This window comes from Phaseolus vulgaris, chromosome 6 (genome assembly GCF_000499845.2).
Source record: "Phaseolus vulgaris cultivar G19833 chromosome 6, P. vulgaris v2.0, whole genome shotgun sequence".
Taxonomy (NCBI): domain Eukaryota; kingdom Viridiplantae; phylum Streptophyta; class Magnoliopsida; order Fabales; family Fabaceae; genus Phaseolus; species Phaseolus vulgaris.
In genome coordinates, this window is record NC_023754.2 from 20,350,369 (window position 1) to 20,369,196 (window position 18,828).

Consider the following 18,828-nt stretch of genomic DNA (forward strand, 5'->3'; position numbering starts at 1 on the left):
ACTCTAGAGCTTTTCCTTAAGTATTCTTTTGTGTGCCTACTTTCTCATTGAGTTCTTTATTTTCTTGCTTGTCTTTCATTCTTACTCTTTGAGTTTGTCTTACACATAGTTTTCCTTTTGCAATTACCTTTCCTTGCTTATACCTTTTCTTGATTGTCTTGATTGTTTCATTGGTTTTGTGGTGGTTGCTTTTGAGATTGGTGTGCTTGCTTTGACATCTTTCATTTGAGGATTCCAAGGCCTCAAGATCAGATTGGTGCAAGAACATTATTTCTTTGAGAGTGACCTCTTTTTTCTACCTCATTTCACTTCGGCAGTTTCAATTGCAAAGCTCACTGTTTTTGCTAATTTTTTTTTAACTTGTTTGCTGTTTTTTTTTGTGTTTGCTGTTTTTAATTACAAATGGCTGGATTTTCAAGTGATGCATCCTACAAGCAGAATTCTCCTTCCAAAGCTTCAATTCTTGGTGAATTACATGAAGCTCAAAGAACAATTAGACGGTTGGAGGAGAAAATGCAAAAGATGGAGGTCCAACAAGCTAGACCATCTCCTTCTATCCATGATGGACATCATTCTCATAGACCATCTTCAAGAGCTTCTTCAAATGATGTTGGCCGTGAAGATGAGCATAGGAGAAGGAGACCTCCACCCCAAGTCCATGGACAAAGACATCATCACCAAGGGGAAATAATTCACTACGGCAATGGCTTCTATCATGATGCAAAGTCCAAGCTTCCTTCGGTCAAGCTACCTTGTTTTAATGGTTCTAGTGATCCAAATGTATATTTAGATTGGGAGGCTAAGTGTGAACAAATTTTTGAGATCCATGAGATCCAAGATGAGCATAAGCTTAAGCTAGCCACCCTAGAGTTTAGTGATTATGCCATGAAATGGTGGCATGGAATTGTAAAGGACATTATCTATCACAAGGGTCCTCCCGTGGACTCTTGAAACTCTTTAAAGGATCATATGCGCGCTAGGTTTGTGCCCCCACATTTTAGGAAAGACCTCATGTTGAGACTCCAACGGTTTCAACAAGGCACGCTAAATGTGGATGAATATTATAAGGAACTTGAAACACTTGTGCTTAAAATTGAATTAGAAGAAAGTGAAGAAGCCATGGTTGCTAGGTTTGTGAGTGGTCTTAGGAAGGATATTCAAGACATTGTTGAGTTACAAGAGTATTCATCATTGGGCTCTTTAGTTCATCTTGCAATGAAGGTGGAAGCCCAACTTGCTAAGAAAAACTCTTTTAAAAATGCTTCCAATGATGGATACTACTCCAAGTCTTGGAGAAACAAAACTTCTTTTTCTAAACATCCTTCCAAAGATTCTTCTTTCAAACCCAAGGAATCTAACCCATCTACATCTAGACCTAAGTCTCCCACTAGAACATCTAATACTAAATGCTTTAAATGTATGGGTTATGGTCATATTGCTGCAAATTGTCCTTCCAAACGAAGTATGTACATGCATGAGGGCATTGTAGTTAGTGAGCATGATTCGGATTCTCCAAAGCATTCATTGCATTCTCATGCATCTAGTGAGGAAGAGAGTGAATGTCCACTTAAAGGGGACTTGTTAGTTGTGAGAAGACTTCTTGGACAAGTTTCACAACCTTTTGATGAAAGTCAAAGGGAAAATATTTTCCATACAAGATGTCTTATTCAAAACAACATTTGTTCCTTGATAGTGGATGAGGGTAGTTGTGCAAATGTGGCTAGTACAAGAGTAGTAGATAAACTTGGATTGCCTACTATCTCTCATACAAAACCCTATAAATTACAATGGCTTAGTGAAGTAGGAGAAATAATTGTTAATAAACAAGTCCTCATCCATTTCTCCATTGGAAAATACAAAGATGAGGTATTATGTGATGTTGTGCCCATGGAAGCCACTCATGTTCTTTTGGGAAGGTCTTGGCAATTTGATAGAAAAGTTTTACATGATGGCTTTACCAACAAACTATCTTTTGAATTCCATGGTCACAAGGTTACTTTAAAATCTCTCTCTCCAAGAGAAGTCCATGAGGACCAAGTTATCATGAAGAAAAAGAGGGAGAGTGAAAAAGATAAAAAAGATAAGAGTTCTAAGCCTACACTCCTTGTGTCTAGGTGTGAAATTGAAAGGGAAATAGTGACTCATCATCCTCTTTTTTTAGCCATCCCTAGAACTCTTAGAGTAGAATCACTTGTTGATAGTCCTCATTGCTTGGAAAATTTGGTAGAAGAGTTCCAAGATGTGTTTCAAGATCCTCCAAATGGACTTCCATCTTTGAGAGGGATTGAGCACCAAATTGATTTGATACCGGGCTCTTCTTTACCAAATCGTCCAGCATATAGGACCAATCCAAGTGAAACCAAGGAAATTCGCCAACAAGTTGAGGCTTTGATTGAGAAAGGGTGGGTGCAAGATAGCATGAGTCCTTGTGCTATGCCTATCATCTTAGTGCCAACAAAGGATGGCACATGGCGAATGTGTTCGGATTGTAGGGCCATAAATAACATAACCATTAAGTATAGGCATCCCATACCTAGACTAGATGATTTGTTGGATGAATTACATGGTTCTAAAATCTTTTCAAAGATTGATCTTAAAAGCGGCTACAATCAAATCCGTATCAAACCGGGTGATGAATGGAAGACGGCTTTTAAGACCAACTTTGGTTTATATGAGTGGTTAGTTATGCCTTTTGGTTTAACTAATGCACCAAGTACCTTTATGCGCCTCATGCATCATGTTCTTAGACCTTTCATTGGTAAGTTTGTTGTGGTTTACTTTGATGACATTCTCATTTATAGCTTATCTTTGAATGACCATAGGTTGCATGTTAGGCAAGTTTTAGAAACCCTTAGGAAGGAACATTTGTATGCTAACCTTGCTAAATGCATGTTTGCTCTTGATCATATAGAATTCCTAGGGTTTGTTGTGAGTTGTAAAGGGGTCCATGTGGACAAAACAAAGGTGGTGGCCATTCAAAATTGGCCTACACCAAAATCTTTGAATGAGGTCCGAAGTTTTCATGGACTTGCTTCTCTCTATAGAAGATTTGTTCCAAACTTTGGTACCATTGCCGCACCACTCAATGACATAGTGAAAAAGGATGTGGTCTTTCATTGGGGAGAAGCACAACAAAATGCTTTTGATACTTTGAAAGAAAAATTGACTAATGCTCCCATCTTGGCCCTTCCTAATTTCACTAAGACATTTGAGATTGAGTGTGATGCTTCAAGCATAGGTATTGGGGTTGTTCTCCTCCAAGAGGGCCACCCCATAGCCTATTTTAGTGAGAAATTGAAGGGAAGTCATCTCAACTATTCCACCTATGATAAGGAATTATATGCACTTGTTAGGGCTTTGTTTACTTGGCAACACTATCTTTTTCCCAAAAAGTTTGTGATACATAGTGATCATGAATCTCTTAAATATTTGAAAAGCCAAAACAAACTTAACAAGAGGCATGCTAAGTGGGTGGAATTCATTGAGCAATTTCCTTATGTGATCAAACACAAGCAAGGCAAAATAAATATTGTGGCGGATGCTTTCTAGAAGATACACCTTGCTAAATCTTTTAACCTCTCAATATCTTGATTTTGATCACATTAAGGAACTTTATCATGATGACCTTGATTTTTCTCCCATCTATCAAGAGTGTCTTAAAGGAGGACACAAAGACTTTTTTATTCAAGATGGCTTTCTTTTTAAAGGAAAACGTCTTTGTGTTCCCCAAAGCTCTATTAGATTATCTCTTGTTAGAGAAGCTCATGAGGGGGGTTTAATGGGACATTTTGGGGTTGCTAAAACTTTGGATGTGTTGCATGAACATTTCTTTTGGCCACATATGCATAAACATGTTCATAGTTTGTGTGATAAATGCATAGCTTGCCGCAAAGCTAAGTCTAAAATGCATCCCCATGGTCTTTATACTCATCTTCCTATCCCTTCAATGCCTTGGGTAGATATATCTATGGATTTCATCTTAGGCTTACCCAAGACATCAAAGGGAAAGGACTCCATTTTTGTGGTAGTGGATCGTTTTTCAAAGATGGCTCACTTTATTCCTTGCCACAAAGTGGATGATGCATGCCACATAGCAAACCTCTTCTTCCAAGAAGTGGTTCGCTTGCATGAGATTCCTCGGTCTATAGTGTCCGATAGAGATCCTAAGTTCTTGAGTCACTTTTGGAAGACCTTGTGGGGCAAGCTTGGAACTAAGCTTTTATTTTCTACCACTTGCCACCCACAAACTGATGGTCAAACCGAGGTGGTGAATAGAACTTTGGGACAACTATTGAGATGCTTTATTTCAGGGAATCCTAGAGTGTGGGAGAATTTACTACCCCATGTTGAGTTTGCATATAACCGAGTAGTAAATTCTACCACCTCCCATTCTCCTTTTGAGGTGATCTATGGGTTTAATCCCCTAACACCTCTTGATCTTCTTCCTATTCCCCTTCTTGGAGATGTCTTGTGCAAAGATGGGGATGAAAAGGCTTCTTTTGTGAAAACTTTGCATAAAGACATCAAGAAGAGAATTGAGAAGAAGGTTGGCAAGTATGCTGAAATTGCCAATAAAAGGAGAAAAGCTTTGTTGTTTGATGAGGGCGATTGGGTTTGGCTTCGCTTGAGGAAGGATCGTTTTCCTACCCAAAGGAAGTCCAAACTAATGCCTCGAGGGGATGGACCTTTCCAAGTCCTCAAGAGGATTAATGACAATGCTTATGAGTTAGATATGCCTGATACATTCTTAGGTAGTCATACTTTTAATGTTAGCGATCTAACTCCCTTTTCTGTAGGTCTCCAGAATTCGTGGTCGAATTCTCTCCAACTCGGGGAGTATGATGGAGATCAAGCTCAAGAGGACATGGAGGCCAATCAACAAGATCAAGAAGAGGTGGAGGCACAAATGGAGGACGCCCATGGAGGTCAAAGTCCACCTCAAAGGATTACAAGAAGCATGTTCAAAGCTTTGGGAGCTAGAGGACATTTATTTTCTCTTTTTGTAATTTCTGTAGTTGAAGGTGCTTAGAGGGAAACATTAGAGGGGGGGGGGGGGTGTATTAGTAGATAGGTGTAGGTGTAGTTTTTGGGAGGTGTCATAGTAGAAAAAGGTCACACCTCCCATGTGACTTGTTTTTTGTGGGAATTTCAAATGAGTTTATTTGAAATTTCCCACCTATTTTTCAGCACCTTAGGCTATAAATAGAGGTGCTTCCTTTGTAAAATTCAGATTGAAATTAATCTAAGAAAACTCTACTCAAATTTTGAGTGAACTTTGGAGAGCTTTTGGAGCCTTCTTCTCTAGTCTTATCTTGATGGATCATTGGAGTCCTCAAGTGGCGGCATCACTCTCATCTAGGAGCATTCCACACTTCTAGTGGCGAGATCATCCAACATTCTTCCATCTTCATGAGCACTCTCTTCTCCTTCCTTTCTTCTCTTTCAATTGTTCATGTTGTCTTGTGTTCTTGAGTTTTTTGGTTCGGTTTTTCTGTTTTTCCAGCACCTATGTTCTGTTCTTGCCTTTTAATTTCAATTCTGTTCGGTTCCTTTTAGTTTCTCCTCTTTTTTGGTTCAATTTGACTAAAATTGGTTCATCCAAATGAGTTTGGGATTTGGTACTAGTTTTTGGTGAGTTCTTGTCTTAGAACAAATGATCCAACTCTAAGAAAAGTGCCTCTATAATGTCCAACTCAAGGTGATTCCTAAGAAGGTCAAGAACCTTTCTCTATATGGCTAGTGGAATCACATCATTATCCATGTGACTTAAAGAGTAGGTGTAGGTGTAGTTTTTAGGAGGTGTCATAGTAGAAAAAGGTCACACCTCCCATGTGACTTGTTTTTTGTGGGAATTTCAAATAAGTTTTATTTGAATTTTCCCACCTATTTTCCAGCACCCTCACACTATAAATAGAGGTGTGGGCTCTTGTAAAATTCAGATTGGAAAATAGCAATAGAGAAACTCTACTCAATTTTTGGAGAGAATTTGTGAGAACTTGTCTTCTCCTTCACCTTGTCTTATCTTGAGTGTATTTGGTTCTCTCAAGTGGCGGCACTAGCTCACTCATCTTGGAGCCTTCACCATCCAAGTGGCGTGATCATCAAACCAAAGCATCCATCTCCATAAGTTCTTCTTTCTTTCATCTCCATGTTCATATGAAATTCCTAAAACATGTTTAGCTTCTTTTTGGTTCGGCAATTCTGTTTATTTTCAGCTTTGCTTCGGTTCATAGTTTCATTGGCTGTTTCTATTTGTTTCTTCTTCAATTGTAGCTGATTTGTTCGGTGCATTTCTATTCTTGATCTTTTTAATCGGTGCTTTTTCCTTTTTACACAATTTAATCGGTTCAATTGGCAATAGATGGATCTTCCATATGAGTTTGGTGTTGGTGCAAGTTTTGGTGAGTTCTTGAAACATAGAACCTTGATCCAATTCTATTAAAAGTGCCTAAGCTATCTCCAACTCAAGTTGATTCCATAGAATGTCAAAGAATCATCTCTTCTTTACTAGTGGATTCATATCACGGTGTCGAGCCGAGTGGGCCTGGTATGATGTCGAGTTGAGTGGGCCCGTGCCGATGTCGATTCGAGCGGTCCCGGGTCGATGTCGAGTCGTTTGGGCCTGAACCGTTGTCGAATCGTCCATGCCCGAGACGGTGTCAAGTCGTGTGGGCCTTGGCTAATGTGGAGTCGTTCAGACTTGAACCGAAGTCGAGTCGTCCGGGCCCGGGCCGATGTAGAGCCGAGTTGGTCCGCGTCCAGGTTGAGTAAGCTTAGGCCTAATTCTAACCTAGTTAGTTTGTGTCCATATCAAAATGGATTTAATGTAATTGACAAAGTGGATTTAATATAATTAACAAAGTGGATTTATTCTATTTTTAATCCACTTTAAATGGATTTAAAAAAAATCGAAATATATATGATCTAGTTAAAGTGGATGTGGATTTTAAATTCAATCCATTTATTTGGATTTGGATTGGATCTAGATTGGATTTTGAAAAATCCAATCCATGACCACCCCTAGTGGCACATTCCTACACACTTCCTTGAGTGTATGAAGATCTACTGCTATGTTTTCAAACACATAGTCCAGATGATGACCAAACAATACTTCATCACACTAGGAGCATACTTGTCCAGTGAGTCCTCCAACATTATGTTACCATGATTTTTTTATTTTATTTTTCTAGTATCTAATATACTAGTCCGATAAATGTAACATATATTCAAATGGATCGTCATTCTTCATTTTATTCCTAATAGTAATTGATACCATGGAAAGCAACAAATGCCATACTTCATAATTTTGTTTTTTTATCATTTCTATAATTCAGAGTTAAGAGTGTTAACTTACGCAACAGCAAAAAAATTACATTGAATCTCATAGAATAAGCATAATCAAGGGCAGCAATGGCTAAATGTTCGCTTTTCCTGCCAAGATCCTGTGATCAAATTCAAGTTGTCCCTATTCGTTTGTGAACCAGGTAAGGGCCAGAATGTGAACCTGGTATTCCATAGCACATTAACATGAATTAAATTCTCTCATGGATGATAGGTCGAGTGTTGCTCCAAAGCCATTGGAGAGCAGAGCCATCCAGCAATGATGAAACCTGTGATACAAGATTAAAAAACAGAAAGTTTGAGTGGGTTTTTGGGACAGGTGGCTGGAGAAGTAAGGGGACTGAGCAGACTGCACAAAGCAGGACTAAGGACGGTTCCATTCCGTGGACAGCTAAAGAGAGAGGGTGATCAACACAAACACAAGCATGCTCTATGATGTTTAAGTATTCTTAAACTGTTGAGGGGCAGTGGAATTAAAAATAGTATTTTAAAGAACCATAAGTCTAAGGATCGGGCAGTTATAAAAAAGCAAAGCCATGGAATACGTTTAAGTACGAGATAGGGAAAAAGGAACTAAGGAGAATCAAAACCACAACAAAAAGCAAGTCTTGGAATACACTAGAAGGAAATCTAATGTACCTAAAATAGACAAAGCAAAATACCTTTTCCCAGACTAGTGAGTGATAATTGTTAAGCCAATCAATCTCAGCAGCCGATAGCAGAGACAAATCAACCAATTTAATCTGCAGGATATGCCCAGGTTAGTAAAAAGAGTACAAAAAGATATATGGCTCGGATAGAGTTTCACTGAGAAGACAAAATGAAAACTGAAAGCATCACTTCAAGTCCTCATAAATTATATTAAAATATAAACAGACATTCAGAATGGAATGAGCAGCCAATTCAAGTTAATGATAAATTTCTTGAGGATACTTTCAGCAATGCAGGTATGTAGAAAATACATAATTTTTAATTTCTGGGTAGTAATTTACCTTTTCTTGTGCTTTATAGGATTAATATTCTATAAAAAAAATCATAATTGATTGACTAAAAACCATTAGGCACTGAATTGTCCACCATCAAAGAGGCCTCAATGACCGCTGTGACTCCCTTTTCAACTCTTATTAAAAGAAAGGACTGTTGTCACTACTACATTGGTATAGAAGCATATTTAGATCAAAACTTATGAGAGAATAAGCTATTTTACATCCTCAATGTCCTGATGCTGAACAATAAGCCTACAAGAGGCATTTTACCTTACACAAACATCACCCAAAAAGAAGAAAATAAAGCTATCAACTGCAGCAACAAAATTATGAGGAAAAGATGACCAACAGGCAACGACATACCTGAATGGGTACATAAGTAAGTTTTTCAAATCCTAGGTATTGGATTCCCCCAAAACGATTTGGTGTCTCAACATTTCTTACATACAGGAGATTCTGCAAGCCAAAAAGTATCATCATCATGCAAATCAGAATATAAGACAGTCAAAATGTTATTTTAACAGTTAGGAGAAAAAAAGGAATAGTGTGGGACAGTATCGTGGCACTTTCTTCTCATTACCAAGTGATGGTAAGAATAATGAAATATAGAAAATCTTGAATCAAGCAATTCACTGCAAGTCTCTTAAAAGACACTCATGGTTGATGGAAAGTTATGCAATGCACACGTGAAATTGAAACTGCCACTTAGTAACCAGTAAGAGAATCTGGAAAATAGCAATCAAGCTTCATAAGATCTCAAAAGAAAGCCTTTCATTAGAAATTTAGGATACTTCTTGAATTCCTATACCCCTCAACTTTCCTTAGGCGTAAAGGGTAAGCTTCTTAAAGGAGATAAAATTACTACAAGTATTAACAACTAATAAAACTAATTGAATGATAATCTAAACAATACAGCAAAACTGGAAGCTAAAGTTAATATTTCAAAGCATATAAGATAGCTTAGAAGAAAATTACCTCAATCCGAATACCAAAGGCATGGTCTTCATAATAGCCAGGCTCATTGCTAACTACCATGCCCTTCATTAGAGGGGTAAAATTTCCAAAACGGTGACTAATACTTTGAGGGCCTTCATGAACATTTAATGCAGCTCCTACACCATGCCCAGTCCCTGAACAGATGACAATTAAGCAAAATTGTTCAATCAATCAATGAATCCATTCGCTTTTAAGAAAATAACAGCCCTCCATTTGAAGTAGGAACGTACCATGCCTGTAGTCAAGTCCAACTTTCCAAAGAAAGGAACGGGCAAAAGCATCCAGCACAAAACCAGGGGTATTTTCTGGGAAGACTGACTGATCAAGAGCTATATGGCCCTGTAATAAGGTATATGGGTTTAGGCAGAATTATTTAAGAAGGTCAAATTACCAGGACGGAGATGTTAAACATTAATGACAGCCATTTTGCATCTACTCGAAAATAAAAACAAATTTGTATGATTGACGCATAACCTAGATTGCTGAGAATTGTGAGGACATTTACATGAATAAAATGCAGAAATAAACCCAGGAAAGAGGTGCAAGCAAGATACCTGCAAGACTCGGGTAAAGCATTCTTTCTCTCTTGCAGTAGGCTTGCCAAAATGAACTGTCCTCGTTATGTCAGTTGTGCCATCAACATATTGAGCACCACTATCCAATAAGAACAATTTATTGGCATCCACAAAACTACAGCTCTCTGGTTCTGGTTTGTAGTGTATGATAGCCCCATTTGGACCAGAACCTGAATGAACCAATAAAATGCGCAAACTATTGGTCAAAACAGAGGAATTGTACTGAAGTCTAAGAGAAATAAAAATATAAATGGAACTACTGGTAAACATAAGTACTATGAGGAATAATAGCAACGTATTTTTATAGAATTACCATATCTGTTACATAGGATTACTAAATGATGTTCCTTTACACTCCCTATTTATAACAGGAGGTATGTTTTTTGAATTTTTCCGTAAAATAATTGGCAGTTAAATAAAACTGAGGAAAAATTACGGCAGTATATTTTCATGTTTCTTTTACCATAATTCAATAGAATATATTAAAAGAAACTGACAGTCTACCACTTATTGTGTCAAAGCTAGTATCCAGGAAATCAGCTTGTTTTGAGCGAAAGTCAAGAAGTTTATCTGAAACCTCTACTTCTGTCAATGTTCTATCCTTGGTAATTTCTGTTTCTAACCAATCCCAGAACTGAGCAAGGGCAGCAGCATCCCTGGAAATGAAAAGATAGAACAATTATATGTACATGTATATGCATGCTTCTGCTTGACAAGTACATTGCTTTAATTTAACATTTTGTCAAACACCTATGAATATCTAACTGGAGGAAGAATGAATTATGCAGCCAGTCAGTCAGCTACATGAAGAGCTCCCATTCAGAAAAGATCATTAAAATACAGATATCGAAACACGCAAAAACCATCCGCAATAATCCTCACAAAGGTAAAATAGGCTTACCTTAAATGACAGTTTTGCATTCCTTCAAGCTCTGATTCGTTTTTTATGGCCTTTGAAATAGAAACAGGAGAGACTTTATGGACAGCAAAGGGTAAATCCGAGCTCTCAATATATCCATCAAAACTATTTGTCCTGGTTTTGTGTTTTTTCTCCCGGTTCTGATAATATTTGTCGCAGGCAGCTCCATAGGCATTTACAATAGCAACATTAACAGATGAAGTGTCCAACCAAAGAGGAGCACCTTGTGCTGCCAATCTTAAAATGAAAATCAAGCTCAATTTCCAAAGCCATGATGCTTTTAAAAAGAATCATAAAAATATGAATGAATTTTCCATAATCACCTTTCGATTTCAGATATAATTGAATTGTAGGGCCTGATCTGTATATTAGCTTTCTTCAAGTGATCCCTCACCTCTTCAGTAACTTTGGAATCATCTACAAATAATTTTGCTCCAGCAATCTCCACAATCAAGTATGCATACACAACAGGTGAATGCGGAATATCATTGCCTCTCTTCAAAAGAAAAAGTCAAAATGTTACTCTCACTGGGTGAAACATTTGAAAAAAGGAACCCATAAGTTACTTTTATACTTAGATCAAAGCAACTTTAATAAGATCTTGAAGAAGGTTTACAGGGATATGTGATAGTATAAACCAAACCATCAGAATATCAAGGAAAAGAAGGTGCAAATAGTTAAAGATACATTACCAAGTTCAACAACCATGCAATTTCATCAAGCATGGAAATGACAATTGCAGAAGAGCCAGCATTGACAAGTTCTGACCTCAAAGATGACAATTTTGATGCAACATCTAAACCAGCATACTTTAAGTCATGCACTCTAACTGGATTATTTGGAGGTTTTGGCCTAGATTCTTTCCATATTTCATCCACAAGATTTGAATTGTACAAGTAAACAAGCTCATGATCTTTCTTAGATATAACCCCCTTAAGTTCCTCTGCAGCATCCGAAGTAAAAAGAAACTGCCTCCTTAACAATATGGAAGAGAACATTGTATTAGAAAAAGAAACCAAAAGAGGGGCATGCAAGATCGAAAGGGGAAAAAAAAGTTTTTAATTGTTCAAGGTAAGTATAAAGATAATACTTCAACATGACATTCAGGATTAGATTAACAATTACAACAAATAACCTAGGCTTTGTTTGGATAAAGAGTTCTTCTTTAGAGGAGAAGAAAATAAATAGAAATAATTAAACATATTAAACATAATTCTCCATAAGCTAAATTTTAACATATGCACAAATAAGTTTTGTAAATCTTTGATTTAGCTTCTCTAAAAGTTGATTTTAACTAGTGTGCATAAACAAATTTTAATTTATGGAAAAAGTTTATTTAATTTTTTTCTTCTTATTTTCTTCTCCTATTTATAGAAAACTTTATCCACACATGACACTACTACTTAATTGGCTACGCTGAGAATACAAGATTGTTCATATGACCGGGCAATAAATAAAGAGAACTTCAGTTTGTTTTGCTGAATGTTAGAATGAAGAGAATTAAACATACAGTTTGCAATAAAAATAGAAAACAATATTTAACGAAATCAGCATGCAACATAAAAAGAAGATATAAATGCCCCAAAGAAAACTCACGGGATCGATGCCAACTCTGCCACCTGGAGCCAAAACCTCATTGAGCCATTCACTCGCAGTAGGGACTCCTGGGTTTCCTGCTCGCATTAAAATCCAATTGGAGCTAAGCTGCTTCTCCGCCTGTGAAATGATAGAAAATAAATCACAAAATTAGTTCAATTCATTCTGGATGAAGATGAAATCCGCAGCTGGAGTCCAATAAAACCTAACCTGGAGAAAATATCTGCCATCTGTCCAGAGAGCAGCTTTGTCCTTAGTAACCACAGCAGTTCCAGCACTGCCAGTAAAACCTGATATGTAGGCTCTCCTCGTATAACACTCGGCAATGAACTCGCTCTAACACCAAATTCAAATTATCATGTATATACACCCGGGGTCTGTTTGGTTAGAGTGATTTAGGAAGAAAAAGAATGAAAGGATGAAGACACACAATCCAAAGGGATGTTTATTTGAACATTTTCTATTTCCAATTTCAAAGAAAACAAAACACAAAGCTGAAAATATGTCTGGTTGAAGATTAGAAAACATTTTCTTTGAATAAATTTAAAAAATATGCCAAAAATTGAATAAGAAACATTTATTCATTGTCTGTATTCTTTATATTTTTTCATTACGGGTAACCATTAAAACCTCTTATCATTACTACCAAGCCCTTACCAAACCATTTAATGGTTTCCATCCCTGACTTCAGAACATTGGTGACAGTGTTTGATAAAACATAAACTTCGTTTAGGTGACCAGAAACTCTTGCCCAAAAGCTAGTTGGTGTATTGTCATGTTTTCAACACCAGGGAGGAACCTTGACAAGCAAGGTAACAGTGAGTCAGGAGGAAAGGCACTAGATGCGAAGGTAGGGGAAAAAGAAGGAGGAGTGATACCAAATTGACTTAAGAGACTATTCACTTTAAGGGGAGTGTTTACAATTGTGTACTTTCGCTAACTAAGTAACTTAAGAGACAATATTGATTACTCATCCTTCTTTTTATCAAAAAATCGTGTTCATTTTCTATTTGTTTTTCATTCTTTCATTTTCTTTCCTGAATCAAGAAAATCATTACATCGACAGAGACATTGAAGCAGAGGAAACCTGGTGAGCGTCTTGAGAAGGGATGACGTAGGCGTCAATGTCGACTCCAGGTTGGGAGAAGAGGCGTCGGAGCGCGGTAAGCTTGGCGTCAGGTTGGGATTCAGCGAGGGGTTTTCTGATTTCGGAAGAGGGTTTGACTTTGAAGGAACTGCTGCCGCAATTCCGAACGGTGAAGGAAGGTTTATTGGATTTGAGATTGAAGAAAATTGGGTTTGGGCGTGAGAGGAAGAGAGGGAGGGGAAAGAACAAAGAGCGCGTTGAGAGTGAAAGAGGGGATGAAATCAGAGCGAGTTGCATCGTAAGTTGATAATTTCTGCCTTTTCAGAATTGGAAGAACAAATTGCAGCGATGCAAGAATTTATAGTTCTCACGCGATAACGTTCTTTCGTTCGTTAATAATAACAACCTGAAAAAACAATGAAATGTTCTAGTAAATTAAGGTACGAGAAACATGTAAAAATCAAATTATTATTATTATTTAATATTTCTTTAAAAAAAAGTGAGTGAATATTTTATTGCGAGTTAGGTATGACAAATATGGTAAAATTTATAAAATTAAGATACCGAGAAATGGATGTATATATTATATAATTATGAATTATATAAATTGATAATAAAAATTTATGTGTATAAATATGTTTTATATTTTTTTTAAACAGATTTTTTTTTGACTGTTTTATAAAAATTTGTTTTTTATTTTTATAATTATAATAAATTAATATATTTTTATTTTTAAAATTATATTAAAACTGTATTAAAATTATCAAAAATCTAACGTATAAATGTCAGTGTACACACTATTTAATAATTCCGAGTTTAATTGGGAGAGAAAATAGATTGAAAATATTGGCTCTTTTTTTTTTAAAATATAAAGTACCTCGGAGTTGGAGAGCCGCACTACTACACCCATGAGCAACGCAATGATGGTGTCTCCATAACTATCACTCAAAGCTTCAAAGGTGGTTTCAACTTTCAAGCTCAGAGTATCGACCATGGCTATCATCACAGAAGAACCAGAACCAGAGCTACAACAGCGACAACAAGAACAACCCCGCAAACCCAAATCCAAACCTCCCTCTTCTCCACCACCCCAGAGCAACACCGATAATAGCAACAACAATCCTTTTTCTTTCTGGTTCTACTTCATTCTCTCCGTTTCCCTCCTTTCTCTCATCTTCGTATTCACCTCTTCCCTTTCTCCCCGCGACCCCAAAGCCTGGTTCCTCACTCTCCCCACTTCCCTCCGCCACCACTACTCCAACGGCCGCGCCATCAAGGTCCAAACGCACCCCAACGAAACCCCCATCCAAGTATTCACCTTTCAAGAGGGTCTCACATCGTCTGAAAACGTAGTCATTGTGCATGGTCAGGGTCTCAGCTCATACTCCTACCGCCAGCTCGCCAAATCTCTCGCCGCCGAGGGAGTGCATGTAACCACCGTTGACCTCCCCGGACACGGCTTCTCCGAGAAGTCCGTGGAGGTGTCTGTGGAGGGGGTTGATGGGGTTTTGGGGCGGTTTCAGTACGTGTACAGTGAGATTCAAGAGAAGGGTGTCTTCTGGGCGTTTGATCAGATGGTGGAAACCGGTCAGATACCGTACGAGGAGATTCAAGCGCGTATGTCGAAGAGAAAAGTGAGAAAGCCCGTTGATTTGGGTCCAGAAGAGATGGGGAAAGTGTTGGGGGAAGTTATCGATTCGATGGGGCTTGCTCCTGTTCACTTGGTTCTGCACGATTCCGCGTTGGGGATGAGTGCTGATTTTGTTTCTGAGAGGGCTGAGTTGGTGAGGAGCTTGACGCTTATCGATACGGCGTTGTATGGGGCTTTTCCCCTTTGGGTGCTGGAGGTGCCTGTGGTGAGGGAAGTGGTGTTGGGGGTTTCTTTTGTGTATGCTAAGGTGGTGGCTTTGTGCTGTTCCAAGAGGGTTGATGTGGTGGATTCGGATGCTTTGAGGATGTTGTTGAAGGGAAGAGATGGGAGGAGGGCGGTTGTGAATGTGGGGAAGAGAGTGAATTCCAGCTTTGACTTGGCAGAGTGGGGTGAGGGATTGAAAGGTATGCCAATGCAGGTGCTGTGGTCTGCTGGCTGGTCTCAGGAATGGAGTCAGGAGGGTGACCGGGTTGCCAATGCGCTTCCACAGGCCAGTTTTGTTACACATTCTGGAGGCCGCTGGGCACAGGTGAGATCAAGATTTGTTTTTGCTTTGGTTTTTGTTGTCATGAAGAGATTGTTTAACAGAATTGAAATGGATGATGGGATGAAATTTAAACTGGGGTGGTTTAAACTTTACATTAAACTAGTAATTTATGGATTCTGAAGTTGTCATCTTCTCTCTAGTTTATGAGTTGGTTACGGATGATATTGTTGGTAAGCCTTGATCAGTTGCCAAGTAACTTCAGTATTAGGTTTTGTGTTGCTGTGAGATGTGATGTGACTATGCTCTGATGCTGTATTATGTTGATCTAAACTTTCTTGAAGACTCCTGCTTGCTGAATTTTGAATGAGCTTTTTTATATATTCAAGTTGTCATCGAATATAGATGTTAACTTTTCAACTTTTTAGTTCACCTAGTGATGAAGCTATTGGTTATGCATGCATTTGAACTGGCCTGTGTTGTTTTTTGCATGGCCAGTTTTTGTGGGTTATGGTTTCTGTAATAAGTCAAACGCAGTAGCTAAAGTAGTTCCCTTTTGTAAGGTTTGTTAGTGATGTGGCAGATGAAGAATTCATAAACCTCGAGTCAACTATAATGATTAGATGATGAACAATTTATTGTATTTTATATGATCATACAATATGCTTAAGTATTATATGTGGGTTTTTCCTAAATCCTAATTCGGTGTGAAGCATGAACCATATTCTCCAACTTAGCTAGTGTCTGGCTTTGCAAACCTCTTCCATGTATAAATCTGCTCAGTGTTTACTGTTTTTAAGTTCTGGAGGAGTTCTATATTGCTTTTCAGATATCTGTCTGTCATTGTAATTTGTTGTAGGACTAATTTGTTTGACGAATTTGCTTGCTATCTGTTACAATAGAAATTTTTTCCAGCAACAATAACTACTTGTTGTGAATATTTCCTTTCGATACTGTAATGTATGCACTATGGTTCATGTCGTGGGGAACAAATCCATCATAGTTGCTTCCTGAGAGAAGCAAGGTATCACTACCAACAGATATTAAATACATTATGGTAAATCATAACGCGTCAAATTAAATATAATCATTCCTTGTCTCGTAGAGATTTTCTATATAAAAAATATAAGAACTATGCAATCATTTCCCCTTAGTAGATTAATCCTCATTTCAAGAAGAATGATCTTGGTTCCTCTTGGAAGAGAATGTGAAAGTAGGAGATCTGAGGGATGGGAAAGAAATATGTTTTTGAGTCAATGAACTATTTTTTGGTTTTGCCTGAAGATGCAATAATTAAGAAATCTTTCCTGTTTATTTTCGTATTCTGTCCACTCATTATACTATCTACTTATTTTTCCATATCACATAAATTTATTATTTTACCATCTAATCTCAATGTTCTTTCCTTTTGTTGTTGAAACTAGGAGGATGCTGCAGTGGAGATAGCTGACAAAATTTCTCAGTTTGTGTTGTCATTACCAAAGTCTGTCAGGAAAGTTGAGCAAGAGTCCATCCCAGAGCACATACAGAAGAAGCTTGATGAAGCAAAAAGCAGTGTTCATGATCACCACCACCATCATAGTCATGGTCATGATCACCACCACCATCATAGTCATGGTTATGATCACTATGATGAACTATGATGATGCTCATATCCATGGAGCCAATTATTATGAGCTGGGTCATGGACCTCATGGTTGGTGAAAGTGAGCACTGGATATTACTAGCTAATGTTCACACTTGCAGATAATACTCTACTGCTCATACATTGTATTAGTCAAGAAGCTTAAGCTTGCACCATGCTAGCTAAAGCCTACATGTTGTACTTTATTTATTTGTACTGTTTTACATTTTCAAAATCTTCAAAGGGTGTCACTCGTAACAACAATTACATCACTGAGCTATGCTCTACTTTGGAGCTACTTTTTGAGTTTTGGATTTTTGAAAGAATAGATTTTTATCAGTGTAATTGAGATATTTGAGTAATTTAGATAGCTGATTGTGTGATATTTGTTACAGTGATTAAAATTCTGGTTGCAAAAAGCTAGAATTATTAGAATATGAAAAAGGGGCATTCCTACTGTTTTGACAGGTAATATGATGAGTGATAGTGGTAAAGTATTAAAGTTTAGGGAAAACTTATTGATCCATGTGATAACTTTATTGTGTATTGAGCTGAATGTCTGGTAAAAGAGAATGTCCTCATAAAAAAAGTCTTACAACTCTCCCTTTCTCTCCCTCTCTTGCAATCTAAGAACATACTAAAATTACTATTTTTATGCTTTAACTTCGATATTTCCATGTCTCAGATTAATTAATAATCATCAGATTTTTAAACTAATAATCATTATCAATTCCAAAAACAAAATAAATTAATTGGACAATGTTACAATTAAATTTGCCAATAAACTTAATTTATTTTTTATATCACATCAAATTGATTGATAATCCCGGTTAAAATGACTAAAGTGTTACTCTTAAAAAAATTATATGTAATATAAAGTAAACTATGAATTTAAAATTAAAAATGTTTACAGTTGAAAAAGGTAAGTGCATGGATGCGTTTTGAAAACCATGTAAATCTTTGTACATGTGTTGAATATTTATTGGAACCCGTGTAGTATTCCAAGATAATTGATATAAAAAAATGTGTTTTACAATAGTGTAGAGCTCATCAATGCTTGCACTAATAATATGATAATCAATTTTTTAAGAAAATAGATGAGTAAAAAATGTTTTTAATAAAAATTAATTAATTACTTATAAAAGTTGTATAATCACTACCAAATATGACAAAACTTAGGTTTAATTCCACATTTTATTATTTACCTATAATCAGGGTGTGAATTTTATCCCTACAGTTTTTTTTTTTACATTTTTCCATCATTATTCATTAAATATTTAACTTTGTGCTAATGTGTTATGAAAAAAAAGTTTTTAAAAAAATTAAATAACATCAAAAAAACTCTATTTATAAACTATGTAACAAGATGACAACCCTTTGTTTTTTTTTCATTTTTTGTTTAATTACAAGTTTTACCACTTCATTTTTTAAATTTTGTACTCCAATTTTTTTTGGTCTATTATATTATCATATTTTTGTTTTTTCATATTTTATCAATATGTTGAATGTTTATCGACTTGTTTGTTAACACGTCAAAAAAAAAAATAATAAATGAAACGACATCAAATC

General features: G+C 36.8%; 3 protein-coding genes across 4 annotated transcripts in view; 2 read left to right on the forward strand and 1 right to left on the reverse strand.

The window, feature by feature from the left end:
• The window catches only part of LOC137831700 (uncharacterized), a 98,442-nt gene that overhangs the window by 42,900 nt on the left and 36,714 nt on the right, over positions 1-18,828 (forward strand). The window lies entirely within an intron of this gene.
• Positions 7,295-13,953, reverse strand: LOC137831696 (aminopeptidase P2). The gene is made up of 13 exons (XM_068639478.1): positions 13,501-13,953; positions 12,624-12,749; positions 12,414-12,533; positions 11,510-11,785; positions 11,141-11,313; positions 10,800-11,054; positions 10,403-10,554; positions 9,878-10,068; positions 9,554-9,662; positions 9,303-9,457; positions 8,691-8,783; positions 8,004-8,084; positions 7,295-7,610 (listed from the first exon to the last, which is right to left on the reverse strand). The coding sequence occupies exons 1-13, from the start codon at positions 13,795-13,797 to the stop codon at positions 7,533-7,535; spliced, it is 2,106 nt and encodes a 701-aa protein (XP_068495579.1). The 5' UTR covers positions 13,798-13,953; the 3' UTR covers positions 7,295-7,532.
• On the forward strand, positions 14,328-17,642 carry LOC137831697 (protein AUXIN RESPONSE 4). Of its 2 annotated transcripts, XM_068639480.1 has the most exons (3): positions 14,383-15,680; positions 17,060-17,231; positions 17,272-17,494. In XM_068639480.1, the coding sequence occupies exons 1-3, from the start codon at positions 14,493-14,495 to the stop codon at positions 17,337-17,339; spliced, it is 1,428 nt and encodes a 475-aa protein (XP_068495581.1). In that variant the 5' UTR covers positions 14,383-14,492; the 3' UTR covers positions 17,340-17,494. The 2 variants fall into 2 exon arrangements, with proteins under 2 accessions (XP_068495580.1, XP_068495581.1); XM_068639479.1 differs by having other exon boundaries at positions 14,328-15,680; positions 17,060-17,642.